Source organism: Seriola dumerili, unplaced genomic scaffold (genome assembly GCF_002260705.1).
Source record: "Seriola dumerili isolate Sdu_G_001 unplaced genomic scaffold, Sdu_1.0 BDQW01000043.1, whole genome shotgun sequence".
Taxonomy (NCBI): domain Eukaryota; kingdom Metazoa; phylum Chordata; class Actinopteri; order Carangiformes; family Carangidae; genus Seriola; species Seriola dumerili.
The window spans coordinates 3,536,413-3,561,866 of record NW_019174298.1 but is presented as its reverse complement, the minus strand read 5'-3'; the positions used below and the strand labels follow the sequence as shown (position 1 = coordinate 3,561,866).

Genomic DNA, 25,454 nt, shown 5'->3' with positions numbered 1-25,454 from the left:
CTTCCTGCAGGTATAGTCTACTACGCCACTCAAAGGAGAGGCAGAAAGTGGATGGTCTTAACAACCTAAACTACTCCCCCATAGTGTCCAGGAGGCCTCTCTACACCAACATCACAGTCAGCTTGAGCAGAAAGCTTGCACCCATAGCTGACTACTGACGTAGGCACAGCTGTACTGCAGACCACCTGGGAATCAAAGTCCTCTGGGACATCAGCCATATCTCACCAGTTGCAGCACTGCTTAGGACTTTTTAGTTGATTGATTCTTTGCTTTGTTTATTTTGTTTGTATGCAAAAAAAAAATGAAGACTCAAATAAGTATGTTGGATAAATCATAAAAGAAAATAGGGATAAATGCTGCACTTGCTTGTGCTACAGTCCATCACTCCTCTCATCTGGGCTTATCTAGTCTTCAGTCTCCACATGCCTTTTGCACCATTTTGGCCTTCAGCATCCATTCATTCATTTTCTTATTCAGTCAACGATGAGTTCAGCCCTACACTGTCGTGCTTGCTTATTAAAATAGGCCATGATACACAGGCACATTCAAGTGCACGCACATGCCACACATGCACGCAGACAGCATTTTGACTTACATGTGCTGACATGGCCCCTTTGGCTTTTTTTTTACTTTGCGCTTGCACTTCTTCTTTTCACAAATGCAGTACACATGTGAAAACATTTGCATGCACCCACACACACACACATACACAAACACACACACACACACACACACACACACACCACACACACACACACACACACACACACACACACACACACACACACACACACCACCACCACACACACACCACCACACAGTAACTTTAAGTGAGTGGATTTTTGCAGCTGGTTCTGCAGGAGGTATGCCAAATCTACAAGATAAGAGAGCAAGAGAAAATGATATAAAGAGTGAGTGTTTTCAGTCATAAAAAACTGTATGTGAAATAGTTTATCCTAAGTTTTGAGAATATTAATACCTTAATCATCTCTTACCACTATATTTTGTCCTGTGAACATACCATTTAAAGACTGTGATGTTTGTGTTTGCATAGTTGCATTGGATGTTCTGGCTGCCTGCAAGTGGCTGTATGTAGGAGAGCAACGCTCATCCTGTTAGCAATAAGCTGTAATATCAGACAGCAGAACTTAGACCTGACTTCCTCACTATACAGATGCAATAGCACAGGTGCTAGCATACTCTTATTGGACTACAGAGGAGGAGTGACAGTGTATGCAAACTTCACATTCAGCACACCTTTGCCTAAACAAACATGCCACCCTTTTCAGAGCCTGTGTGTGTGTGTCTGTGTATATAAGTGAGGGAGAGCTATGCAAATGGCCTGTGTGTATTCTGTTGTCAGTGCGAGGTCTTCGGGGTGACCTCCAGGAGACTTCACCCCTGAAACTGTGACTGACTTGACTTTAGACCTCACTCTGTGTGCGGTATGTAAGTCCAGGCCAGGGAGAGATAAAGAGTCGCCGTTTTTATTTTTAGATCCCATATCCTCAATGTTTACTCACCTTCATTTTTACAGAAGAGAATTGGAGGTAGAAAATACTTGATTGCTGTCACTGTCACTGGTGTTTACAGAAGCTTTTGCTTTGTTATTTTTCAGATTGTCTAGTGTTTGTAATACTGTTAGACAGCCCTCCTTCACTGTGGGTGCTGTGAAATCTCTTCAACAACGTATCTATGGCTGCCTTTATTTTTTTAACTTCTTTATCTAGGCTTGGATAGGGAAAAGCGGATCTCAGTGCTTATCTGAGAAGTCAGGTGATAAACCACCACAGCTTGTATCCAGTATCTACTTGTTTGTAGTTGGTCACAGTAGAGTTTTAGTTGGATGGCATGCAGCCTAACTGTGCATTGACGCAGGCTGACAGCACTCTGGCAGTACAAAGCAGTTGCTAAAATGTCCCTCCCTAATTTGTGTGTTTGACAGTGTTGCTTTTGAGTAAAATATCCCAATACTGTAAACATAGTTCCTATTTAAAAAAGAACACACACATACAGACACTCTCTCCTCACTGGCTGTCCTCTAGTCATGCAGCTACTTCATTTCACACAAATCGCCTTGTATACATTTCTTAAGATGTATCTTTTGGGGAAAATGTGGGTGGTTGACAAACTGTTGTGTTCCCACAAAGAAATAGAAAGTAAAGAGGCTGGACCTCGTTTTATTTATTTGATCTTTTATGATTTATTTTCTGAAATTGTTCAGTTTTTATTTTTCTTGCAGTTGATGTGATGATTTAGTAGGTGACAAATGACTGGCTGTGTTAGATGCACTGAAACTTGTAGTTATGTGTATTTGTGTGGGTTTGTGAGGTTCAGATCTGTGTAAAACGGGGTTTGCTGCTCCATTTCATCCGGACGCTGAGTTCCTCTTCATAAATGACAGGAATGGCTCGTTTGGATGAAATGGGACGGGACCCGTAGCCTGGTGTGTATTAATCTGCTGAACAGACACGTTGGAGGAGGCCATTTTGTGTGACAACCACAGGAAGAGCAAGACACCGAATCAGAAAATGCTAGTGGTCACTGTCTTTCACTGAGCACCTCCTTTATTCTAATTGAAAATCAATGGTGCTGACCTTCCAGAGCTCCATTTGAGGGAGTCTCTTTCTACGTGCTTGCTGGAACAACCATGACATTATAAAGGCTAGTATCGTCAGGCAAAACATCCTCCCAACTTTCATTCATTTCCTACCTGCACATAAGCGGCATAGATATTCCATGTTTTTGCCTTTTTCTTTTTTTTTTACATCCATACATTTGTTAATCTGATGCCTTTTCATCCTGCCAGGTAAAGCTAATATGTTTATTTGTTGTTCTGGTTCATAGCCACAAGCAGAAGCACGTGTTTACCTCCTAGCCAGTCACTCAGGAGGTGCCCAGTGCAAGTCGTGGACGACAGTAGCAGCGTTTGTGTTAAGTTAACTTTTCCATGTGCGTTTGAGTGAAATGGCTAAACCTCTCAGAGGTGTAACTGTCCTCCATCTAGATTTTTGAGGTTTTTGTTTTTCATTTTTGTTTTTCCAGCACTGATAAGAACGTGATTTATAGTGACCTGGTTGTGAACAACCTAGAGGTTCTTTTCTAGTTCTTGACACATGATACACTGTATTTTATGTTTCTTTTTTTGTTTTTTTTTCTTGCTTAAAATTAAAAGCTAGATGGACATATAGCAAAAGCCAAATGGTTTTAGTTTGAGTGACCAGGTGAAGATTCAGACCCCGAGGTAGCTCTCTGGAAGGAGGCCCTCTGGAAGACAGCTATTCTTAGAGTCGGTATAAGACTCTAGACTCCACAATGTAGAACGAGCAGCTTCATCACACCTTATCCAAAAAGATGGGTTTTCTATGACTGCTAGACAACTTCGTCCACTAGATGACTTAGTGACAGGAGCAAATCAGTCTCTGGCTTTTATCTAAAACAGGAAATATTGTTTTCAGTTGGTGATAAGAGCATGCTGGCTAGTCCTGTTCCTGTTATATATAACCTGTAAATGGGTCTCAATCCAGACCAAGAGCAAGCCTGCTGCTGACTGAAGAGGCTTCCTTGTACCATAATCTCACCAACTCTGATCCATTCTGTGCCAGTTTAAATGAAGGGACCATTCTTTGGGCATCTGACAAGACTGGCAGCCTTAAAGCTTCTTAATTTATTGCAGTGTTTTTTCACTCAAGTTTTTTTTTTTGTTTGTTTTTTTTTTGTTTGTTTGTTTTGTTTTTTATAAGCAAAAATATTTAAATTTAAAAATGTGCATATCAAAATAATGATCATTGTAAATATCTCTGTGTGTAGTGTTTTAGAAATTCTATAAGGTCTTAAATCACTACAGATGCTAGCATAAAGAACAAGGCTTTGGAGGGGTTTGGCTGGGGGGGTTTATCTGGTGCCATTTTAAGTGCTAGTGAAGCTTACACAGCAACATCAATGTTTTTACATCTATCACTGCTTCCCAGCACAGCCTTTTTTTTTTTTTTTAAATTAAAAATATCCTTATCCTATCAATTTTAGATTCCTCTCACAATCTCAGAGGTGTTGTGCATTCCAGAGGCCTCCCTGTACTTAATATGCTGTAGCAGTAGAAGAGACATACCATGGCAGACGTAGGCATCTGTCTCTAGATGAAGTTCACTGTCCTCGATTCTGCGTGCGATGTCTCTTTGATAGTGACAGCAGTTGGGGTAAGGTGTAGGTCGGAGGAAAGCACTGCAGGATAGCGATGTGTCAGCCAAAAAACACCATATGCTTACAATGCAAATGAAACAGAGGCACCCAAACCAGCGACACAATCTACTCCAAAATCTACACAGATTAATTTTTCTTTTGTATTAAAGTTAACTACTTAAAAAAAAAGAAAAAAAAAAAAAGAAAAAGGATACAGATTGCTAAATTTAAAATCTATCTTCTCTGATTGTAAGGAGAGAAAATCTCCTTGAATTGAAGCCATTTGAAGCCACTTGTCAAAACTTGATGTCAGCCTTACGTGGATCTGTTTGTGTATCGGCATATTATCTTTTGATTATTGAAATTTGTATGATGGAGATTTTCTTTTATACCATCATTGTTATTGTCAAAGTACACCAATAAAACTTGTAAACATACAGTCTCTCTATCCTGCCTTTGTGTTCTGCCTGTGTGCATATTTTTTCAGTGTGCTTCCTGGAATTGCCGCCTCTGCCCAAGCATTTCTTCACACTGTGGTCAGTGAGTCTATATTTTAAATATTCATAAATATAATGTGGTCATACTGCATACTACAACTTCTGCTCTGCGAGTGTAAGCAACCACACACCCTCTCTTCCTGTAAAGAGATATTTAGTTTACACTTCATACCTTTAACAGAACGCTGGGTACAAAACTGGCCACAGAGCGTGAGCTGCCAGTGGAGGATTATACTGTAGTTTCAACTGCTGGCACTTTCTGTGGTCTGCATGGACTGTAAGAGAGAATTACAGTAGATTGGGAGATGGCTGCTTAGTTTGTTCAAGAGGATGTTCTGTAAAAATTAAAAAAAAAAAAAAGATTCTCTCATTACTTTTTATATTATGGTATAACTTGTTTGAGTTCTCCAATGATATCTATGTGAGGAACATTAACTACATTTTCTCAAGTCTGAGGAGTGAATTCCTGCATGAGCAGCCATGGGGTTTTGCACAATGAACAGGGATATAGACAGCATCACGTCCCCTCTTAAACACTCACCCAAACAGAGGATTATTGTCTGTGTTTTTGTCTCAGAGACCAGGGTTGTGGCTCTTGTGATCCACAGCTGCTAACAAAATCCCAGCATCTGGACAACAGATTCCTCAGTTTTAGTACACTTCTTATAATAGCCCAACTTTCCACTCTTGTCACTCTGACTGATGACAGTGTGTTTGTGTGTGTGTGTGTCTGTGTGTGCCTGTGTGTATATGTGTGGACATCCGGATCCTGAGACAAAGATGATGCTTGTTGGGATTGTCTAGCCTGTCATCCAGAAGAAAAAAAAAAAACAGAGCAGAGTGAGATGCTTTAACCGGAGGTCACTCATTGAATCAGAGCAGCTCCAACCCTGTGGCATTTAGCACATTAACCGCACATCTCTGCTAGTTAACAGAAGTGACAGCTGATAATTTAATTATGCTCTTGGAAAAAGGAAATGCTAAGTGGCAGGGATGGGATATCTGCATGGGAGTTTAAATATATTCCACAGGATTTGTGCACCATCTACCACAGTGTTTTCCTCAGCAAAAAAACAACAGAAAAACAAAGTGGTTATGGCTGTAATTAATATGATGGATTGTTTTTGAAAATGTGCAAAAACACCTCCATTTATCCTCACTGAAAACACCCATGCTTCTGTCCTTCTGTGTAGCAGGGGTTGCAGTGTGTGTGTGTGTGTGTGTGTGTGTGTGTGTGTGTGTGTGTGTGTGAGAGAGAGAGAAAGAGAGAGAGAGAGAGAGAGAGACTTGGCAGAAGCACAGAGCCTGGCTAGAGTAGCCACATTTTAATGGAGTCTGGGAAACACAAGGCTTTGCTATGCTAACACCAGTGTCACATAGCTGTCACACACACACAGAGGGCAGCTCTTAAGATCTCAAGAGTTGTCTTGGCATGTGTATACAACACATGCCAGGCAGTGCAGACACACACACTTACACATCCGCTGTTAATTTATCCACTTGCACCCCCTTGAGTATTGTGCCACTCAAAGGCTTTGATGTCATCTGTGGCGCCTTTGCCTTTGTGTGCTGCCTGTGTCTCTGTGCGCTTCTCCTCACAGAGTGTATTAAACTGGGATCTGCATCAGGAAATGGCTGCATAACTGAATTTGTCTTTCAGCGCTGCAGAATGGTGTCACACTCTTCATCCACACTTCTTAAGTGGTCTCAGACTCCACTGTATGTGTGTGTATGTGTGTGTGTGCCTCCTCTAAACACAGACTCAACGTTGAGAAACAACCAGAGAGACGTGCCCTTTAGCTTGCTACAATTTTTAGCTGGGTGTGTACCTTCTATATGATATATGATATGATATATGTGCCAACATCATCATCATTCAGAGTGTGTGTGTGTGTGTGTGTTTGTGTGTGTGTGTGTGTGTGTGTGTGTGTGTGTTTGTGTGTGTGTGTGTGTGTGCGGTCTCAAGCATGTGAAAAACAAGAAGTACAGGAGGAGAGTGGCCACAGAGCCCACATGTGGATGTCATATGACTTTACAACATGGCTCGGTGTTACATAACTTTTTTTAATCATGGTTTTAGGGTATAAAGATTGTCCAGCGTTACAGCAACCTACTCCCCTTCCTTTCGCCTCCTCTGCCGTGTCCTTTCCAGGTCACCAACAGGACAGTCCTTTGTGTGGTGCTGCTTCCAAGGGACGTCACAGCCTCCAGCTGCTGTCGGGGGCCCTGGGGTCTAAACTCACGCTGCTGCTGTTTGCCCTGTGGTAGAGCGCTGTTTGTGTTCTATGCTTGCACATGTATGTCTGAGCAGACATGTATTTTCTCCAGCTCCTGTTGTGACTCCTGCCTGCTTTCCTGTCAGAATGTAAAGGATACAGCCGAGGCACGAGGAGGCTGTAAACGCTTCTGCCTCCACGTCTCGCGTTCTTCATCCTCCTTGACACCGCTGCGCTCTCAGTGTCAATGTCCATCCTTTGCTCTCCTGCCTGCCCTGCCCTTGTCACATCCCCGTCTATCAGCTCGACTTTTCCTCTTCAGCGAGCTGGGCTCATCTTCTCAGCTCGCCTCCGTCCTACACTGACTGTCACAGCCATACTCATCCATTGTCTCATCCCATTTTTCTCTCTGACATCTTATTACAGTACTTTTTAAATTTTTTTATTTCTCATTACACGTATCCCACGGTATTTCTTTCTTCTCATGCTTATGATCAGCATCCCTTGTTCATCCCCCTGCCAATTCTGTCTCCCAATACGTCCATATTTCCCTTCGCCTGTGACCTCCACCCTCTCTATCCGCTCTGTACTGCCTCTCCAGCATTTTTATTTTTATGTCTAGCCTCTGGTTTTCATTATGCTTTGATTGGTTCATCCTGTTCTGGCTGTTGTCTTTAAAAACTATGTGCTGATGCTGTACAGAAGACCTGCTGACAGCGCTTCACCGGTGCAAGGTCAACTAATTTTTTTTAGCTCATTTCACTCAGTTTCATTCATTATCACTGAGTCTCACCTAACCTCTGACTCTACAAACACTTTAATATCCTCCACGCTTTCGCCTTAATGACCCCGGCGTATCATCCTGCTGCTTCATGTGACCATAATCTTGTGAGCTTGTATGTTTTTGCAACTTTTTGCAAAATGTGCTGTGCTCATGACCATTTCAATTACATTCTTATCCAATGCACACATTTCTTTTATGTATCAGTTTGGTAAAGTCAGGGGTTTTGAACAAAAGTGAATTCCTCAAAAAAAAAAAAAAAAACTGCTTATTCTGTGCAGTCACACCTCATATTCCTCCAGCTAATATGCTGCGCAGTATATATTAATGTTACTTTTCCGGTCCCCATTACAGGCTGACAGCCAGTTAATCAGTGAGGGATGTTGCTGTCTTAAACTATGTGCTGATATTCTGTGAAACCTGCAGACAGCGCAGCCTGACTACAGGCTCAGTCATAATTCAAAAACTGTTTGCTGTCCTAATTCTGTGATATTGATATGGAGGGAAATAAATGTGATGCAGCTTTTTGAAAAACTCACTTTCAGTAGTTCATTATTGTCAGATTAGCCCCGTGACTCATTTGTCATGTAGAGATCAAAATGGGAACTTTAGTAGTTGTCTTTGACCATCTACTACTTACTGTCAATGATGACCAGCCAACTTTCACTTCCTCGAAATCTTATCTCTTTTTGAGTCAGTGTAGTTCCTCTTGATCTTTTTTTTTTTTATCAACAATTTATCGGATGTGTCTTCTTTCCGCTGCCTGTCAGTGAAAAACAGAAACAGCCATAACAGAATATTTAGGATCTATTCAAAGATTCAGTTCTTCTTGTGACTAACACGTCACGAGGAAATCAAGGGAAGCATATTGAACCCATTTGACCACATCTTGGCAAGTTAATTTTCATTGCTGCCCTCGGCATGTCGATAATAGTCATTCTGGCGTTACACCAAATTCTGTGACCCTTCATATTCTGTGAACTCATAAAGAATTTCAGCCTGCCACCTCCCATGTTTTCATCATCACACAGTATGTTTCTATGTTCTATGTTGATGAGTTTAAACAGATTTGGTGCTCTGTGTGACATTATAGAGGAATAACTACATGAACAGAGGTGACACCTATAGTGTTTCTGCTATCACTGCTATCAATTGTGTTTTTTCTTACTGCCGTCAAACTGCTCTTTACTGCTGTCAAAATGCGTGAACCCTGTCTAAACACCGTGGGGGCACAATCTTTATTCAGAGGTGCTATCAAAATAAAGTATGATAAAAGTGTTGAAAAATGTTTGTAGTGGCAGTATACTGTAGCTGAAACTGGGTCACACAATTTGGTGTAACATGAGTATCTCTTCTCAGTTCTTAGATGATCTTGATTGATGATTTTTTTTATTTGGTTTGTGTGTTTTTATTGGGTTACTAATATATTAACAACAGTGTTGTTTTTCTTTTCCTATTTATTGTGTGTATTTGTTGGCAGAATATAAATGTGAGGAAAGGATAGAGTTAATTTTGTCCATTAATAATAACATCAAAAAAATGCAGGATTGTTCACATTTAACAATAATGACTTCAAATACCTCCATAACAAACTTCACATTAACTTCCCAGGCTAGCAGCTGCATACAATTCCTTACATGGATAAATAAAGTTGTATTGAATTGAACTGAATGAATTGTCTTGGTCAAAACATAACCCACAACCCTAATAAATTTCGAAAAAAAGACCCACTTAGCCAAAATTGTGCATATATAAAAAAAACAAAAAACACTGCCATTCTAAGCACAGCCCTGGAGTGTTTTAGATTTTATTTCTTTTCCATCTACCATGCTATGTAATGTGTTGTCACTGTCCCCCACTGGTGAATTATGGAACTTCTCTGCAACTTGGAGCAATGCGGCAGGAAACAAACAAAACTGTCAAAGCAGAAATACATATATCATTTTTCAACAAGTGTAAAACAGGAGTTTACAAAAATGTAAATAGCACCAAGTTGACATACAGTATTCTTTAAAAAGACCTGGCGAATGTCCACACAGGGGATGTCGAGTGTGCTGGTCAGTAGAAACCCGTAGCAGCGTATTAGTCCCATATCATTCACTTTGCTTTGTTATTACTTCTCTAATACAAACAGTTTAACATCATAACAATGCAGTCACTTCATATAAGTTAAAAAAAGGTAAAATATGAAAACAAAACAATCATGATCAGAGAAAAAAACCAAATGCCCTACAGAATAAAATCTCAAGGGAAAATATTGCCCAGCTATACAACCAAAGGTGTGTCTTTGTATTCTGTGTCTGCTTCTCCTCACTTCACTAAACTAAATACCCAGGACATCTGGAGGCACTGGGCTCGGGAGCTTATGGGAAATGACTTTCACCGGTTCAGTTAATTTGCATCTGTGCAGATGGGATTTGAAAAAGAGAAGAGAGAAGCAGAGGAAGTCACTTGAGCCTAATGAGAAGCACACATTAAGTCTCTTTTTTTTAAACATTTTGTAGCTCAGATGCTACTCGTCTATTTTTTGGTTGGCTGCTTCCTTGGCCGCGCAGTCTTTGACCTCTCCTTTCAGCTCAGCTAGCTGTTCGGAATGGATGGCCAGGGTGCCATTTACCTGGGCCAGGTATGAGTCTGAGTGTCTCTCAAGCTCTGCCCTGATCCTTTCCAGGTGCTCTGCCAGCTCTCCCAGGCTGCTGCACTGGCCCTCTACCTGGCTCACCCTGCTATCAAAGTCCTTCACCTCTCTCTGTACTTCTATCGCTGTGCTCCTGCAGCCATGCAGCTCCCCGGCCAGCCGTCTCTTCAAAGCCACTAGTTCTCCCTTCAGGTGGGCCAGCCGCCTCTCCCCGGCCCCCAGGAGGGAGGCTTGGTGGCCCACTAGTTTGGTGATTCCTTGCACCTGGTTTACTAGCTGATGCTCTCTCTGCTCCCAGGTAGCGTTAGCGTGGCCCACTTCACTTGTAATGAAGCTAATAGAGTCTTTTAGGCCCTTCAGAGTGCGGTTCACAGAGTTGATGTTGACCTTCAGCAGGGTGATCTCTCCCTGGACCGTGCCCTCTGTGTCCTCCTGGGCAATCCTGAAGAGCAGGTTCTGCAGGGTGTTGTTTAATCGGTCCAACCGGTTAGAATGAATGTCCAGGCGATCTTTTATCTTCTTCTCCATCCCTTCACACTCCTCCTCCACTTCAGTGACACTGACACCCCCTGCTGGTGGTGTGGAGGGTGAGCAGGAGGAGGTGCAGAGGAGCTCTAGGTCTATTAACTGTTTCTGAATGCCGTCCAGGTCTCCCTCCACTCTCCTCCTCACAGACTCGATCTCCGTCTCCAGTGCCGGGACCACCTGGCCCTCCAGGAGCGCAGGGGCCGTGGCATTACTCAGCTCCTCCACAGCCACAAACACTCTCTCCTCCAGGGTCTTCAGCTTGTCCTCCAGCATCGTCTTGAAGCCATCCAGACCGGCAGGGACCCCCCCTAGTCCATCAGGTCCACCCTCGGTGGCATTGAGGCGGCCCTCTATGTCCACCAGGCGGGTCTCGATCAGCGTCTCCACGTGGATGCTCTGGTCAGCCAAGGCAGTCTGGAGCTGCCTCTGAGATTCTGTCAAACCTTTAACTGACTCCTCCAGCAGCAGCATACGCTGGGAAAGGCTATTTACCTGCATAATCAATAACTTATTAGTTCATTTGTAACCCAATAAAAAGTCCACTTACCTTTGGACTGAGCCTGCATGAAAGTCACACTAGTAAATTCATTTAAGTGTTGTTTGTTTGACAAATGGGATGCATTTACTGACAATCACATTTATATCATACCTGTCCGCAGCAGCTCTCAGTCAGAGTCAAGCCCTGGATCTGAGCCTGCAAGGAACCCAACTCCTCCCTGAGCCCAGTCTCTCTTCCATCCAGAGACTGCTGCATCTGCTCCTGGCCGTCCATGTGCTCCCTGTGACACTGCCTCTGCACCTCCCCGATCTTCTTGTCACAGAGGTTCTCCAGACCGGCCAGACGACGCTCAAAGCCATCCAGGATCTCAGCACGCATGTCGGCCAGTTTGGCATCTAGGATTTCGTCAACATGAGCAGTGGAGCCGGGACCAGGGATGGGCTTGCCTCTAGCTCCCTCCAGCAGTCTCTTTAGCTGGCCATCATGACCCAGGACCATTCCCTGACGACACATACAGGTGAGAAGGAGAAAAAAAAGTAGCATTCAGTAAAGGAAGGAGAGACATCAGGCTGTACAGATATACTCAACTGATCTTTATACAGCCAAAGTTACACAGTACCTGGATCTCCTCTAAGATGTGAGTCTTGGCTCGCAGCTCATCCCTCACTTCTGTCACTCTCCCTGCTAAATCTCCAAATCCAGTGAATCTTTCTTCTCCATCCAGCCCATCAGGTGTCCCATCTGGGATCACCCCAAATCCCACGGTAGAGTCAGGCACACGGGCACCGTTGGCCAAAAGAGACACCAAGATTTTGTTGGTATCCTCTCGGAGGGATGTACGCAGTCGCTCTTCAAGGCCAGCCACCACCCCGTTGAGAGTGTCCAGACCCTGGGTGAGGCGACGCATGTCGTCCTCCATACGGTCCAAACGTTCACCGGTCACTCCAGAAATCCCAAATTTGTTTCCTGTATTTCCAAGGATAAGAAAAGGAAGAATGATGCAGCTGTGAGGGTTAGAGTTGAGTTGAAAATACTTTCTCAGATGCACACAAACACGCGCTTGCACACAAAAACAGCAGTAGTGGAAGTTTAAACCACAGTCTGTTCTCACCATGGTTTGGTTTTCCGCCTCCAGCAGGCAGTTGTCCTGTGGGTATTGGTCTGTGGTCAGGCACATTTGGGAAAGGTTTGCCCGGCTCCAGCTGGCCTCCTCCAGGTTTCTGGTCCACGGGGGGTCTAGGGCCATGGGGGAAGCCCTTCATCCCTGGGCGATGGGGCATACCAGGACCCTTGAAAGGTGGAATCACGCCATCAGGGGATGGCGTGGGTCCATCGTAGCAGTTTTCTCCAGAGTAGCCAGGACAACATCTCCACTCCAGCTCAGTCACTGTCTTAAAACCCACCTTGTATTTTGGTTTGTAGAATGTCCTGTACCTGAAGGTAAAAAAAACATGTTTACTATCAGAAATTAAGAGTTTGGTACAATTTCCATTGCAGGGCCTTTCAGAAGTGCTGCAATTGTTTTAAATAATTAAGAGCACTGAGCCTGGACAGAGGATGGAAAGATGGGAGGTGGTGAGCAGAAATAAAGGGATGAATTTGTTCTCTATGGGATTAAACATGGATTAGAGGGAGATTAGGAGATTAAGATAAAGTGTAGTGTAAATGACGCGGTATCAGGGGATTGAACCAGGGTGAGCACTGAACTTCAGTGTTATCTTATATAAGCCGAATTTCGATTATGAATCAAATTCTCTGTCTCTCTCAGACACACACAATGATTCATCCTTTTTGAGGAGAAAATCTACTCCTTTAATTTCCCATGTGTGGGGGCTTTTGAAAGGCACATTAAAAAGAATTACAAAATCACATACAGTAGCTTAAAGAATCTCATCTTTCTTAAAACCACAGTTTGTATCATGATGACATGACATTAATTGCATTAATCCAAATATTCTCTTTTGTGTCACTTTCACAAAGGTAGGTGGGCAGGTAAGAAAACAAGTGTAGCTACATCTAAACCAGAATAATCAATTAATGAGGAGGAGCTTTTAACATTTTTAATGTGCTGAGAGAGAAATGGTGCCAGCATCCTTTGAACTTATGTTGTTCAGTTGAATAAACAATCAAAGTCTTTATAAAAATTGAAAAGATTAACACCCCACCTCCCAACACCCCCCACCCTCATCCCTCTGTAGAAGAACTCTGTCAATAAACACGGGTGTGCATGCAGCAGAGGGCCTGCACATCATTATCTGAACAGCACATCAGGTGAACACTAGAGGGTAGCATTGCTGTAGAGACTATCCCACAACGTGCTCCATGCACATATTAAAACCTCACAACCAAACGTAGTAGGACTCCAGCTGGATTGTGAGAGGTTTGTGCCTTTTTACACAGTTTGCATTTTATTAGTTTGTTTAAAAAACTTACATGACAACAGGACACTTCTGACCCCAGATGCACTTGGTGGTGTACTCAGCCTTCACATAGGTGGACACTCCATCCTGCATGGTGCATGTGATGTTCTTCTGGACCACGTAGGCACAGTGGTTTCTGTGGAGACGGTAGAGCGACATTAGAGTTAAACAACTTTTGTTACTGATATATACACACCCAAATACTCTTATTTATGACAGCAGCCATTCTTTTGCTCTGTATCTGTGAGACTACATAGCTTTTGCTCAACAGGAAACAATGTGGCAGTGATAATGGTAAATACTAAGATGTGGTTTAACACTGTGGTGGAACAATAGTCAGGAGTCATCGCATTGGATAACTCACTCAGGAGTGGCAGTTACACACTATCTACCTTAGTTTAGCTAACATTAGCCATCGTAAGTGACACAGGTTTAATAAGACGCCGAAACAAAACTTTTCTGTCTTATGTAATCTTCATGATGACGGATGCTTTAGATAATATTTATTCATCCCAGTCTTTGAAGCTTTCAAATAGTTTCCACAGAAGAGCTATATGTTGCATGTGGTTAAATTATGACAAATTATGATGATAAAATTAGAAAAACATCTCAGCTCAGTTTTATGCCCACCACTGGCATTAGTCAGAATGATGATGGAGGATGTTTGCTTAGAGCTATTCATCTGTCTTTGCTTCCTTTCAGTTAAGGTAATTCAGCCCCAGGAAATATTACAGAGACTGTTTTCAGATGTATCCAGAATCCAACACATAATAACTTCACTTTAACTACTTTGAGCAGTTGTTGCATCATGCTGAAGCTGGACCTTCTCTCTCCTCTTTCTTCATTGCCAGTGCAGCTATAGCAACTGCTAAATGTTCCCCTGGCCCCCGTGCAACACAGGAAATGATGATCTGGGCTCTTTAGGCTCACATGTGAAGCATTTCTTACATTCAGAGGGGAGCGTTTAGCAGCACATGCAGTACTTAACGTTGCTCGCACAGCTGTTTCAGGACAAATAGAAGTGTTTTGAGGAGCAGGGAGGGACACGAGGGCCGAGGAGGGCCTACAAGCCAAGTTAACAGGTTCAGAGGGCTAACAGACAGCACAGCCTGTCAGAGTCTGTGAGAAACCCCGGCACTGCTGCTGCTGCTGCTGCTTTCTGCAAATCGCTGACTGTGTTGACAGCGTTTGTGTGTGTGTCACCACTCTCCATGTGTTGACATATGTTAATAGCAGTGAAAGGAAAAGGGCAGGAGTCAGAATGACAGCTCCTTTCATACCAGCCTGACAACATGCTGCCAGGTCAGGCGTTGTTAAAGAAGTGGCGGTTACGACCTGAACTGATGTGGTATGATGGGAGCTCTTAAAGCACTTGAAACTCACACAAGCAATTTACTGGTCACTGCTGAAGATTTTTTAGTGTAAAAAAAAAAAAAAAAGGAAATCTGGCTAGAAACATTGTTTTTATGTGTCATGTGGTTTATGAATATTGATGTCTTTATCTGATAACACAAATTGTGCTGTATCATCACATTTGGCATATTTTCCTTCTCTTGAAAACTCATAACAAATAGATTAACCCTCGTACTGTTACATTGCTCCTAATAATTTTCTGTTTTCATTTGTTTCAGCACCACCATCCCACCTGCAAGCTCTTTTGTTTATGATCCCTGAGTGGAGTTAAGACTGATCGCTCCCTCTGCTCTCATCTGCTGCTCAAACAATACACAAACCCTTTGGCACCAAATTAAATTACATTTTTTTATTCGGTTTTAAACATGCGAAAAGTCTGGCACAAATATATTTTTACAAGATCACATTCACATGGTGGTGGTAATAGAGATTCCTGGATTTAGGAAAAAGGGACGATATTTTCATCCAGAGATTATTATATTGTAAAATCTAACTAGTGTCTAATGGTTTCCTCCTCATAAATGACAGATTTACCAGCAGCAATAAGGAGCTTCATGACTCGTTTTTGTGTATGGAAGAGTTGGGGGGAAAGCTTCTATAGGCATACAAGGATTTGTGACAGCTGATAGAGAGCAGACTCAGTGCATGAGTGTACGTGTTTATACATCACAGTAAATGTGTGATCCCTCTCATGTTACACACAGGGCCGATCAGCGGACTGAAAAGTGACCATGTTCACCGATTTGTTTGTCAGGTGCACATCTGCGACGAGCCAATGACCTTCAGACTCACACACAATGGCTGAAAAGTGCAGGAATCCAGATGTACAAGAGAAGAAGAAGAAAAAAAAAAGTTTCTCCTGTGCACAGGTCTCTGTTTCTGCCTCTCTTTCTCTCCCTGCAGTCCGCTCTTTGACTGTTTTCACAGATCTGTCAATGTCATTTGGGTTTGTGAGTGATATTTTATCCTCGGTGTCTTACAGACAGAGGGGCTCTGGCTTTGTGTGAATCAAAGTTGAGCGCTGAGATAAATCCTGTCCCTCTGCGCCGCAGTGTCTGTCAGGGCAACAGCAGGTCACCTCCTCTGCTGTGTAAAAACACATTTATTGGACAAATGTTGAGTTTCAACTTGAGAGATAGTGATATTGTGTTTGAGCCGTATAGACACTGACACACAGTCACACACACACGTGCATATTTCATACATGCACAGTGGAGCTCTTGGGCCTTTCATCTCACATCCACAGAGACCACACAGCTCTGCAGGATGAGGATTACACAAGCTTTATCACCAGAAATATGAACCCATTATGCGTGAGTGGTCATATGTGAGAAAAAAAAAAAAAAAAAGGGCCGTCTTTAGTGTTTATTATCGTCTCCGCCAGTCCCAGCTGCTGCAGGGTAGGTGAGAACTTTGTTTAGGCTGCTTGTGTAGGAGGATCTCCAGCCTGCAAAAGGCAGCACTAATATGGACACTTGGGGCATATAAAGGATGAGAAGTCATGCTCCAGTATGATCTGAGATCAGGGGAATATAGAGAGGAAGGAGAAGGAGGAGAGAGAGAGGAGTGCTGGCCTACTCTGAGCTATTTTCACACTTCATCTCGTAGCTAATGTGGCACAAGGAGACTGGTGTTACTTTCTGATGTTTGTTTTAGCTCTTGTGGGTGACAGGTGGGAGGGGTTGGCCACACAGAATAACCCAGTAAGTGCCAGACAGTAAAAGTCACTTAGGTCACCTCAACATTATTTATGAGTCATCTTTAAAAACAAGGAGCGTATGCTACACAACTGCGACAGATAATTATAACAGCCATAGTATAAAGAGACATTGGAATTGTTTTACATACAATGAAAGTGACTGGATGAAGCTTTTAGATTTAAAGAGGTCAAATCGAGGGCATAGGTGAAATATTTAGCTCCAGCCTTTGCTTTGGGACAACAACAGCAAAGGTATGAGGAACCTTCAACTTTAACTGTGCCTGTCGGACAAAGTCATTTAGATCCTCAGGTCAGAGAATCTAAGAGGTGGAATAATGAAGAGGGTCAGAAGAAGTTGCAAACTTACCTTGTAAATCCTGATACAGCCATGCTAGCGGCTCTGTGAGGCTGCAATTAGGCTTTGAGCTAAATGCTAACATGCTCACTATGACAATGTCAACATGCTGATGTTTAATAGGTATGTTTCCTATGTTGCACCGTTTTAGCTTAGAGCTTTAGCATGCTAACATTTGCTAATTAGCGCTACATACAAGATACAGTTGAGGCTGATGGGAATGTCAATAGTTTTGCAAGTGTTCAATTATGAACCAAAGTACTGGACAAATTAAAACTTTGACATGATGATGGCATTTAGGGAAAATTCAGGGGATCATCAAAGTTTTCCATCCAGAGGGGGCATTAATGAGTGTACCAAATGTTCATCGCAATCCATCCAATAGTTATTAAGATATACATCTACATATCGCTAAAACCCGCGAGCGCTAACTCCTGCGGATCAGTATGCTTTCTTTGACTGAACTTACCAACCTGATCTCTAATTTTATCTACTGTATCTTACATTCCACTTGTCCATATTGTTGTATATTGTTGTCGTAATTGTTTTTGACGCTATGTGACATTTTTCTTTTTCCCACACTTCTCTTTTGTGTTTCTCCAGTTGATCCACACCCTCGCTGAACCACCCAACCCCGACTGACCCAACTGATTCAAATTCTTCAGTGTATTAAATCCTCTTGTGAACCTCCCACCCTCACCTGACCTACTGTTCCTCCCCAATACATATCAAAACAGTCTTCACCTCCTTTTGCCATGACAGGAAAGCCACACTTACTACTTCTCTTGCCTCATTTGCTTCTCTCTCTCTCTCTCTCGCTCTCTCTCTTTCTCACCCTAACGCACCTCCCCCCTTAACGCCAAAATATTGTCTTTTTTCTGTCATTGGAGCATGACACTTTTTGACTGCTAGTCTGGTCCCACTGTAAATATTTCCAGTATAGCGTTACAGTTTCTAAATCACTTCATAGCCTCCCAGGGGGAAAGCAGAATTCCCATCTCAGATTCTCATGTGGAGCGTTTTCAGCAAATATTATTGCTGCTAGACCTCCACCCTCTGCTGGGACCAAAACAATTCACCTTTCCATCCCCCTTTTTCTCCTAACCTTCCTTGCCTTTTTTTTTTCCTGCAAAATCTCAAAACTACAGGTTATCTCTGTTTAATTATCTAAGCATACCATCATGCTCTTGCCTTTGTTTCTAATATTGTCTTTTTTTCTTCCACTTTCTACTTTTCATCAAGCCGCTCTGTGATACCTAATCATGTCCCTGACGTCTCCAGCCATTTAACCTGCCACTTTTCCAACCATCGCCCTGCCTGTTTTGACATTGTGGCACTAAAGGGCTCACCTTCTTCATTACTAACCGCTCTCTCACCTGCAGGGTTCCTGACTGTTTGAACTCAGGCCACTGCTGTTGCCTCTGACAGATTTATGACTGGAGCAGCCCAGATAGAAAACCATGCAATCTTTAATAGGACCTTTAACAACCGTGTCTGTGAGCTAACAGCTCTCCTCCAGGGCCCATCTCTTTCCATATATGCTTTTAATGAATCCTATTTCGGGCCAACTGGCAGGTCTTGAAGGTCCCATGGTGTAGGGTTGATTGACGTTACTCATGTGGCTACTGATTAGGGTTAAAGGAAAGACGTGATACTCCCAGCTCTAGGACCATGGGGATCGCTCTTTCATTCATGGACAGGGTCAGATCTGAGCCAGCTCTGGTTACTATAGCTTAAAGGCAGACCATTACTTTTACATGTGCTTCAATTTGGGCCATTGGCCGAAATTTCATTTTTACAGCGATGAAATCATCATTTTGCAAGATCCTATTCATTATAGATAAACTTTTAGTTGTTATAATTAGATAAACACAAAATCTCAAAAGTTGTTTTCTTGTCGCATTTTTCTTGATGAAGTTTTGTTGTCTTGCATTTTTCTCTTGGAAAACAGTAAGAAGCTCAAACACCGGCAGTGAAAAAACACACCAATGATTTATCCTCAGGCATTTCCCAAAGCACATAATCTTCTTTGAGTAAGAATAGCTTTCTGTACTTTTTAAATAAAAGGCTTCAGACAGACTTGTTAGATTTGTTAGACTCACTGTACTGTATATTTTCAAAACTAATCCCTGCTAGCTGTAGCACCATATTAAAGGACATGTGAGAGTGGTATCAATCTTCTTAGATAATGCTATATATAGACAGGGACTGAGTGTATTTCCCAAAAGGTCAAAATCTAATTTTGACAGTTTGGAAAAAAAATTTGGAAGCATCTTCAACACTTTATGACAATTTAATTTAGATATCAAAATATAATAAACAATAATGCTAAATTAGTTGATACTCTAATATTGTATAGTACATTACCCTAACCTTTAAATGATAAAATCCATATTCACTGCATAAAAAAATCCCAAACATTTTAGCAGAAAGCAGTAAGTAACATAAATATGTGTTGGTAGGGAGCTTGGGAGTTTACTGCCCAGCCTCTGTGACCCTTAGCAGGAGACTGGCTCCATTCTTGTCCTCCACTGGACACTCAAACACAAACTTACAACAGCAACCCATAACCTCTAACCTCAACCAACTAACTGACCTTTCTCCCTTGATCTCTGTCCCATACATCATCGAAAAGCCCTTGGATATGTCTCTAATCTGATCAGTGAAGACATGTGACTTCTGCTGGGATCCCAATCAATTTATACAACACCCATTTCCCAGTAATGGGTATATGGCTCTTGGATTATGTTTAATAGCGGTATGTTATGGTGCAACATGGAGAGGGATGCTTGTGAGACACATTTTTATCTTTGCTCTTTTCCTTCTTGATGTAAACAGTTATGCTGCAAATGTATTACACAGAATATAGACTTTTCTAATTTGCTCTTGCAGATGACATGTAATGTCAAAAACGGACCAAAACACACTTGAGGAAAACTCTCTAAGCCCCCCATGCACAGTTTTAGCCATGGCACAATTAATAGAGTGGTAAGTAGAGAATTGTAACTGTAGATACTCAGACATGTGACAGTCAGTGACCAGAGGCTATTCCAGCAAGTGGCTGTATTGAATGAAAGGAATGACTGTGAAATCAATTCAGTCGCTTTGCTGCCAAAATACAGATAATAATTCAACATGTAGAAAAAAAAATCTTTGGTTCACCAACAGCTGAGAATTTTTTAAATGTCTCACTAAAAACAGCCGTGTTTTGACCATGTGACAGTGCGGTCAGTAAGAAACAAGAGCGAGCATTTACAAGCTGTAAAAAGACGAGTGAAATCCTTCACAAAAACACATGTAAACAAACATACACCCGTACATATATGCACACACACACACACACACACACACACACACCCACACGTCATAGCACGTGTGTTATTTTTAAGTCTCTATTTCCACTGACCAGTCAGGCAGACAACAACTGAGCTCATGTATCTGTAGTGGTGGTCTGACACTGACACGTCCCCGGGGCCCACTGTGTCCAAGATGGGTCAGCAGCTCTTGTATAAACACTATAGTTGGACTCACAGACACATGTGCGGGAACATCACCAGCTACCACAAACAAGCAATTACAGACCATCTGTCAATCTTAGTTTTGAATAGAACAATCTATAACAGCTAGCCGATCGATCCATCTTGGGATTCAGGCTTAAAATTGTATCTGGCATAAATTGGCGTGTGGAATATAAATAAACCTCTTTGAGGCCGCTGACAAAAAAAACAGATGCCACTGTCATTCGCCACCAGCATACAGTAGGCTGGACGAGGATGTGGATGAGACCTCTGGCATGCTGGATGATAACGTTAAGCTAGCTGGTGATGGTCAGTGAAAAACATATGCTGGTTGCTTGAACCACACACTGTATTGTTTTGATCTATATGTGTTAAATAATACAGAATATGTCATGTGTGGCTGTGTAGTTGTATAAATGCACATGTGACACAGCTGTACTGTGTAAAAAAAAATAGAGTAATGTAATATGTAATAAGTAATTGATTAAATTGTTTTGTGGAACTTGCCCAAATCTGATCACAAATGAGAAAAAAGTTGGAAGAAGTTAGAAGTAAGTGCTGGGAGAGTAAACAGTGCATAAGACAACATACTGACTGGAGATAGAGGAAAAGAGAGGGATGGATGGAGGTAGGTGAGAAAGTTAAAGGTGAAGGCTGAATGTTGCATTCAGAGTGAAGGACGCAGAGGTGAAGGTACATGGCAGACTAAACAGGGCTGGGCGATCAGCAGTCTTCTGTGGCAGTTTGAGTGAAGCAGCAGGTAGCTGGGGAGCTGTCCAAAGACATAACAGCTCTCAGGGGAAGCCAAGCAAAAGAGATGGGGAAAAGGGAGGAAAAAACCAAAAGAGCCCTGCAGACAAAACATCAGCCATCTCTATTCAGGCAAAAATATATCCTCAGGCCTCTGTTTCATCTCACAGCTTCATGACCTTCACATATCATGCATAGAATGAGATTATTATTCCTCTCTGCTCATGTGGTTTGACTGTTCAATATCAGTCCAGTGTATTTACATACATCACAGATCACTGATTAAAAACAGAAGAAGATCCTTCTTGTTGATACTGGAAGAGTTAAGTAGAGAAGAAAAAAAAACGTTTACAATAGTAATCTAAATGTAAATTCAGTTGGATTGATTGGGGATTAGTTGTGCCACTCCCTTCTGGCAGTGGGTGCCCAGCTGTACTGTAAGTCTTTCCTCTAATTGAGCCCCCCTCTTGCCACACACACACACACACACACACACACACACACACACAGAGCGACTGCGATGGATCAATACCCTTGTCATCAACTCGGCACCCGCCTCTCTGCACCGTAAAGACCATAATGACGGCTTTGTTTTCATAATAACGCTGCATGTCATTGTTGCTCTACAATGTTTATCCCCGGCCACAGATGGTTTTAGGTGTGAACCACAGAAAAGGGCTGATGGTGAGTAAGAGAGGAACAGAGAGTCAATTCAGGGATCTGTTACCAAGCCGATGCCCTAACTAAAACCATATTTCTGCAACTCGCCGGTGACATGTGTTCCTCAGGGGAAATACAGTATGAGGTGGGTCCTGCTCACAAGCACTCTAGATATTTGGAATTCTTTTTGAATTCAATACCCTGCAGCATGGGAAGGGAAATAAAACGTGCATTAGCGCCTGTGACATGTCCAAAACGGAGCACTTACTTGTGACGAGTCATGGGCTTGTTTGGTAAATGGTGAGGGTTGAGTCCAGCCTTGAACAGGTTGTATCTGTTTCCATAGAAAGGGTTGACATGGCCTCCATAGAAAGTCCCTTTACTGTCCGCCACAGATAGCAACACTCCTAAGAGGAAGAACTGTGCAACCAGTTGACACAACTTGGTCCTCATTGTTTTTTTCTTTAAAAAAAAAAAAAAAAAAAAAAAAAAAAAAGCAACAGTCTGATGAGGAAAACGGGGTAAAAAGTGATAGTTGTAGGTTCCTCAGAATTTTGTGTTGGAGCTCCCCGGCGCACGTGCAGTCTTGTCTTCTTCAGTGGGCCCTGAAGGAGACATGGAGCCCAAACAGCTGTAGCATCAGCAGCATCTTGCCCTGTGCGCCTTCAGCTTGCAAACTAACCACACTCTGAGCACACAGGACAGAGCAGAGGGAAAACTAGTGAGGCTGAAGAGGGAGGGGAGAGGAAGAGGGGCAAGGAAAAACAACACAAAGGTGTGCAGGAGGAGGGGAAAGGAGAAAGAGGAGAGCAGGACAGAGGAAAGAAGGAGGGAAGAGAACGTGTGAGTGTGTCTCTAGGAAAGTTTCTGCTCACTACACACACGCACACACACACAGACACACACACACACACATACACACACGCAAGCTAGTGTGAGACCTGCTGACTAGGCTCGGCCCTCCAAGTCCTCTGCACTGTGCATGAGTGAGGGTGTGTGTACAAGAAGCAGTGTGCTGCTCTGCTGCCTCTGAAGGGGCAGGCAGACAGACAGTCTGGATTTGCATATCCCACCCCAACTCCAGCCTGGCTGCTCTGCAAAAGTGGGGTGGGATGGGGAGGGGGGGGTTGGCTGCTAATATGATTTGGTGACTCTTTCTCTCTCTGACACACACATATAAACACAAGCACATATAAACACACACCTTGAAATCAGATTCTGAAGATCAAACAATGCCTCTGCTTCTTTTTTATCATCCCCTCGCCCATTTCCACCCAATCTCCAACAATCATAAGTTTTTGTTTTTTTAATCCCCTAACAATTTTATTTCTTTGCCCTCTCCTTTTCTTTTTTTTTTCTCCATCTGCTGTGGGAGCAGCTGTACATCAAAGCACAGCCCCAGTGTTCATTCAGTGCCCTGTGCGTGGCTGTGGCTGCAGCCAGCTAAGACGCTGCAGATCTGGACACAATGGACCTCCTCCTTGCTTCACCGCGGTCACTCATTAAAAATCCCAGCCACAGCTTCAGTTGCGGTCCACACCCTGACCCCCTGCTTATGTCTTACCGCGCTTCCGCTGCAGTTCTTGAATTCATGCTTAACTGCCTCTTGTGTCTTTCGGACGGTTTGCTCTGGGTATTACGCAAATGAGTTCAGTCCCTATAATAAGACGGTGTCAGTGTTTGGTCTGAGTGAATGTTTGTCGAGCCCTGTAGGATTTTTATAAACCTCTACTACAAGTTGTTGCTGTTGGTTGATTTGTACTTTTTTCATGTGTTGTAGCTGATTTATAATCATGACTGATTATATAATCATGAATCATGAATCAAAATTCATTTGTGCATCTGTAATAGGTGGTGCTGACAGCTTGGGTTCATAATGACTTCTTTGGTATCCAACATATTTGTTTGCAGCAAAATTACACAGGGATTTAAAACTGGATCACCAATCACAGTGTTTCACAATGTTTACCACTGGCTGGATCACAGTTTTGTCTTTTTTGGACGAGAAGACAGTGACCAGATGGGGAGCCCCGGCAGGACTTGTCTGTGTGTGCCACTGATTTTCAAAGCAACCCTGAGAAAGAAAACCTGTAGCAACAGGCAGGTGTCTGAATGGACCTCTTTGTTTGGACGGTCCTTCTCACCTGTGTGTGGACTATGCATCATTTACCATTCTCTATTTACTCTTCATTTAGAGGTCAGTGTGAAAGAACAACACACAGCTTCACGGTATGCAAAGAGTCACTTCACACAAGTGGAAGAGTTCCCAAATATAGACCCGAGAACACTCAAACAGCCGTGGAACTGGTGGCTTTATCAAACAAAATGGGTTTTAGTGATGAGTGGATGAACAAAAAGCTTGAAGCAAAGCATTTTTGGATTATGGTTCTTTCTAGCCCTCATCAATTTTGTGTTTTTGCTGCATAGGTTCAAACATCTTTAGTATGTGAAGCTGAGGTGTTTTGCTTCCTGCTGAAGATTCATCCAGTCGCTTCAGAAACTGTCACCTCGCATAAGTAGTGAGACAGTGAAAAGGAAACTATTCTAAATCTTTGTCTATTCTGGCAGACGTCTCTGCTCTGAAATACCGTTTCTCACAGAAATGACTGGCACAATTTTAAACAGATGTCTGTCCCAGCACGCTGTCCAGATGTTAAGGAAAAGCGAGTGATATCGTTGAATCTCTCACTTATGCTAGTTTATGATCATTTATAACATTTAGTGGAATCACATTCACCTTGAATTATTAATTGATGAACCAAAGCCGTTTTTGTTGGCTGTAAGCCTCATGAGTCAGGGTTTGTTCCATTTATTCTCCTCCTCTTTTTTTCATTTCCTTGTGTTCTATGTAGATAGATGGTCATTCTGCCAGTATTGGACTTAATGTCTTTTGAGCTACATCTGTGAATAGTTTCAGATAAGTATCCTTATCTGCTCCCCTTGACTAATTCCATATCCTGGATGGAAATCGGAGAAGAAATTTATGCACCTTTTTAAAAAGTCTGTAACCTCTTGAGCATTGAGCTAAAATAAATCTTTGGCCTTTCTACTGAATTCAAGTCAGTGACAGTGACCAAAAATATTAAACCCCACAATGTGCAATGTCCTCAACTTTATGTGGTTTGGACTGAGGATACAGTCAAGTGTATGTGGTGCTGTTGAACTGTATTGCATTAATTAAAGAGGAATGTCTGCTCTTTGGCCGGCCCTCATTGATTTTTAAAGGGTGGACAAAATAATAGGAGCACCTGTCCGCATAACATAATATGGTTCAACAGCTGCACAAATTTCAGCCTCCAAA

General features: G+C 42.5%; 2 protein-coding genes across 2 annotated transcripts in view; one reads left to right on the top strand and one right to left on the bottom strand.

Annotated features, from left to right (window-relative positions):
- Nucleotides 1-709, top strand: part of LOC111217357 (beta-1,4-galactosyltransferase 5-like) — a 29,725-nt gene extending 29,016 nt beyond the window's left edge. Inside the window, exon 9 of the mRNA XM_022739183.1 lies at nucleotides 11-709. Coding sequence (XP_022594904.1) covers nucleotides 11-158 — 148 coding nt within the window. The 3' untranslated portion in view covers nucleotides 159-709. The remainder of the gene's footprint in view (nucleotides 1-10) is intronic.
- An 8,757-nt stretch (nucleotides 710-9,466) lies between these two features.
- Nucleotides 9,467-22,606, bottom strand: emilin3 (elastin microfibril interfacer 3). Its single transcript, XM_022739071.1, has 6 exons — nucleotides 22,422-22,606; nucleotides 13,772-13,894; nucleotides 12,450-12,772; nucleotides 11,958-12,304; nucleotides 11,489-11,839; nucleotides 9,467-11,331 (listed from the first exon to the last, which is right to left on the bottom strand). Exons 1-6 carry the CDS (start codon nucleotides 22,604-22,606, stop codon nucleotides 10,186-10,188), a joined length of 2,475 nt encoding a protein of 824 aa, XP_022594792.1. The 3' UTR covers nucleotides 9,467-10,185.
- Nucleotides 22,607-25,454: the final 2,848 nt, after the last annotated feature.

Coding starts and splice junctions, on each gene's coding strand:
- emilin3 (XM_022739071.1), bottom strand. CDS start 22,606: ATGAGGACCAAGTTGTGTCAACTGGTTGCACAGTTCTTCCTCTTAGGA. Junction 11,840..11,957: donor ACATCTTAGAGGAGATCCAG/GTACTGTGTAAC, acceptor ATGTGTCGTCAG/GGAATGGTCCTGGGTCATGA. Junction 11,332..11,488: donor CTGAGAGCTGCTGCGGACAG/GTATGATATAAA, acceptor TTGATTATGCAG/GTAAATAGCCTTTCCCAGCG.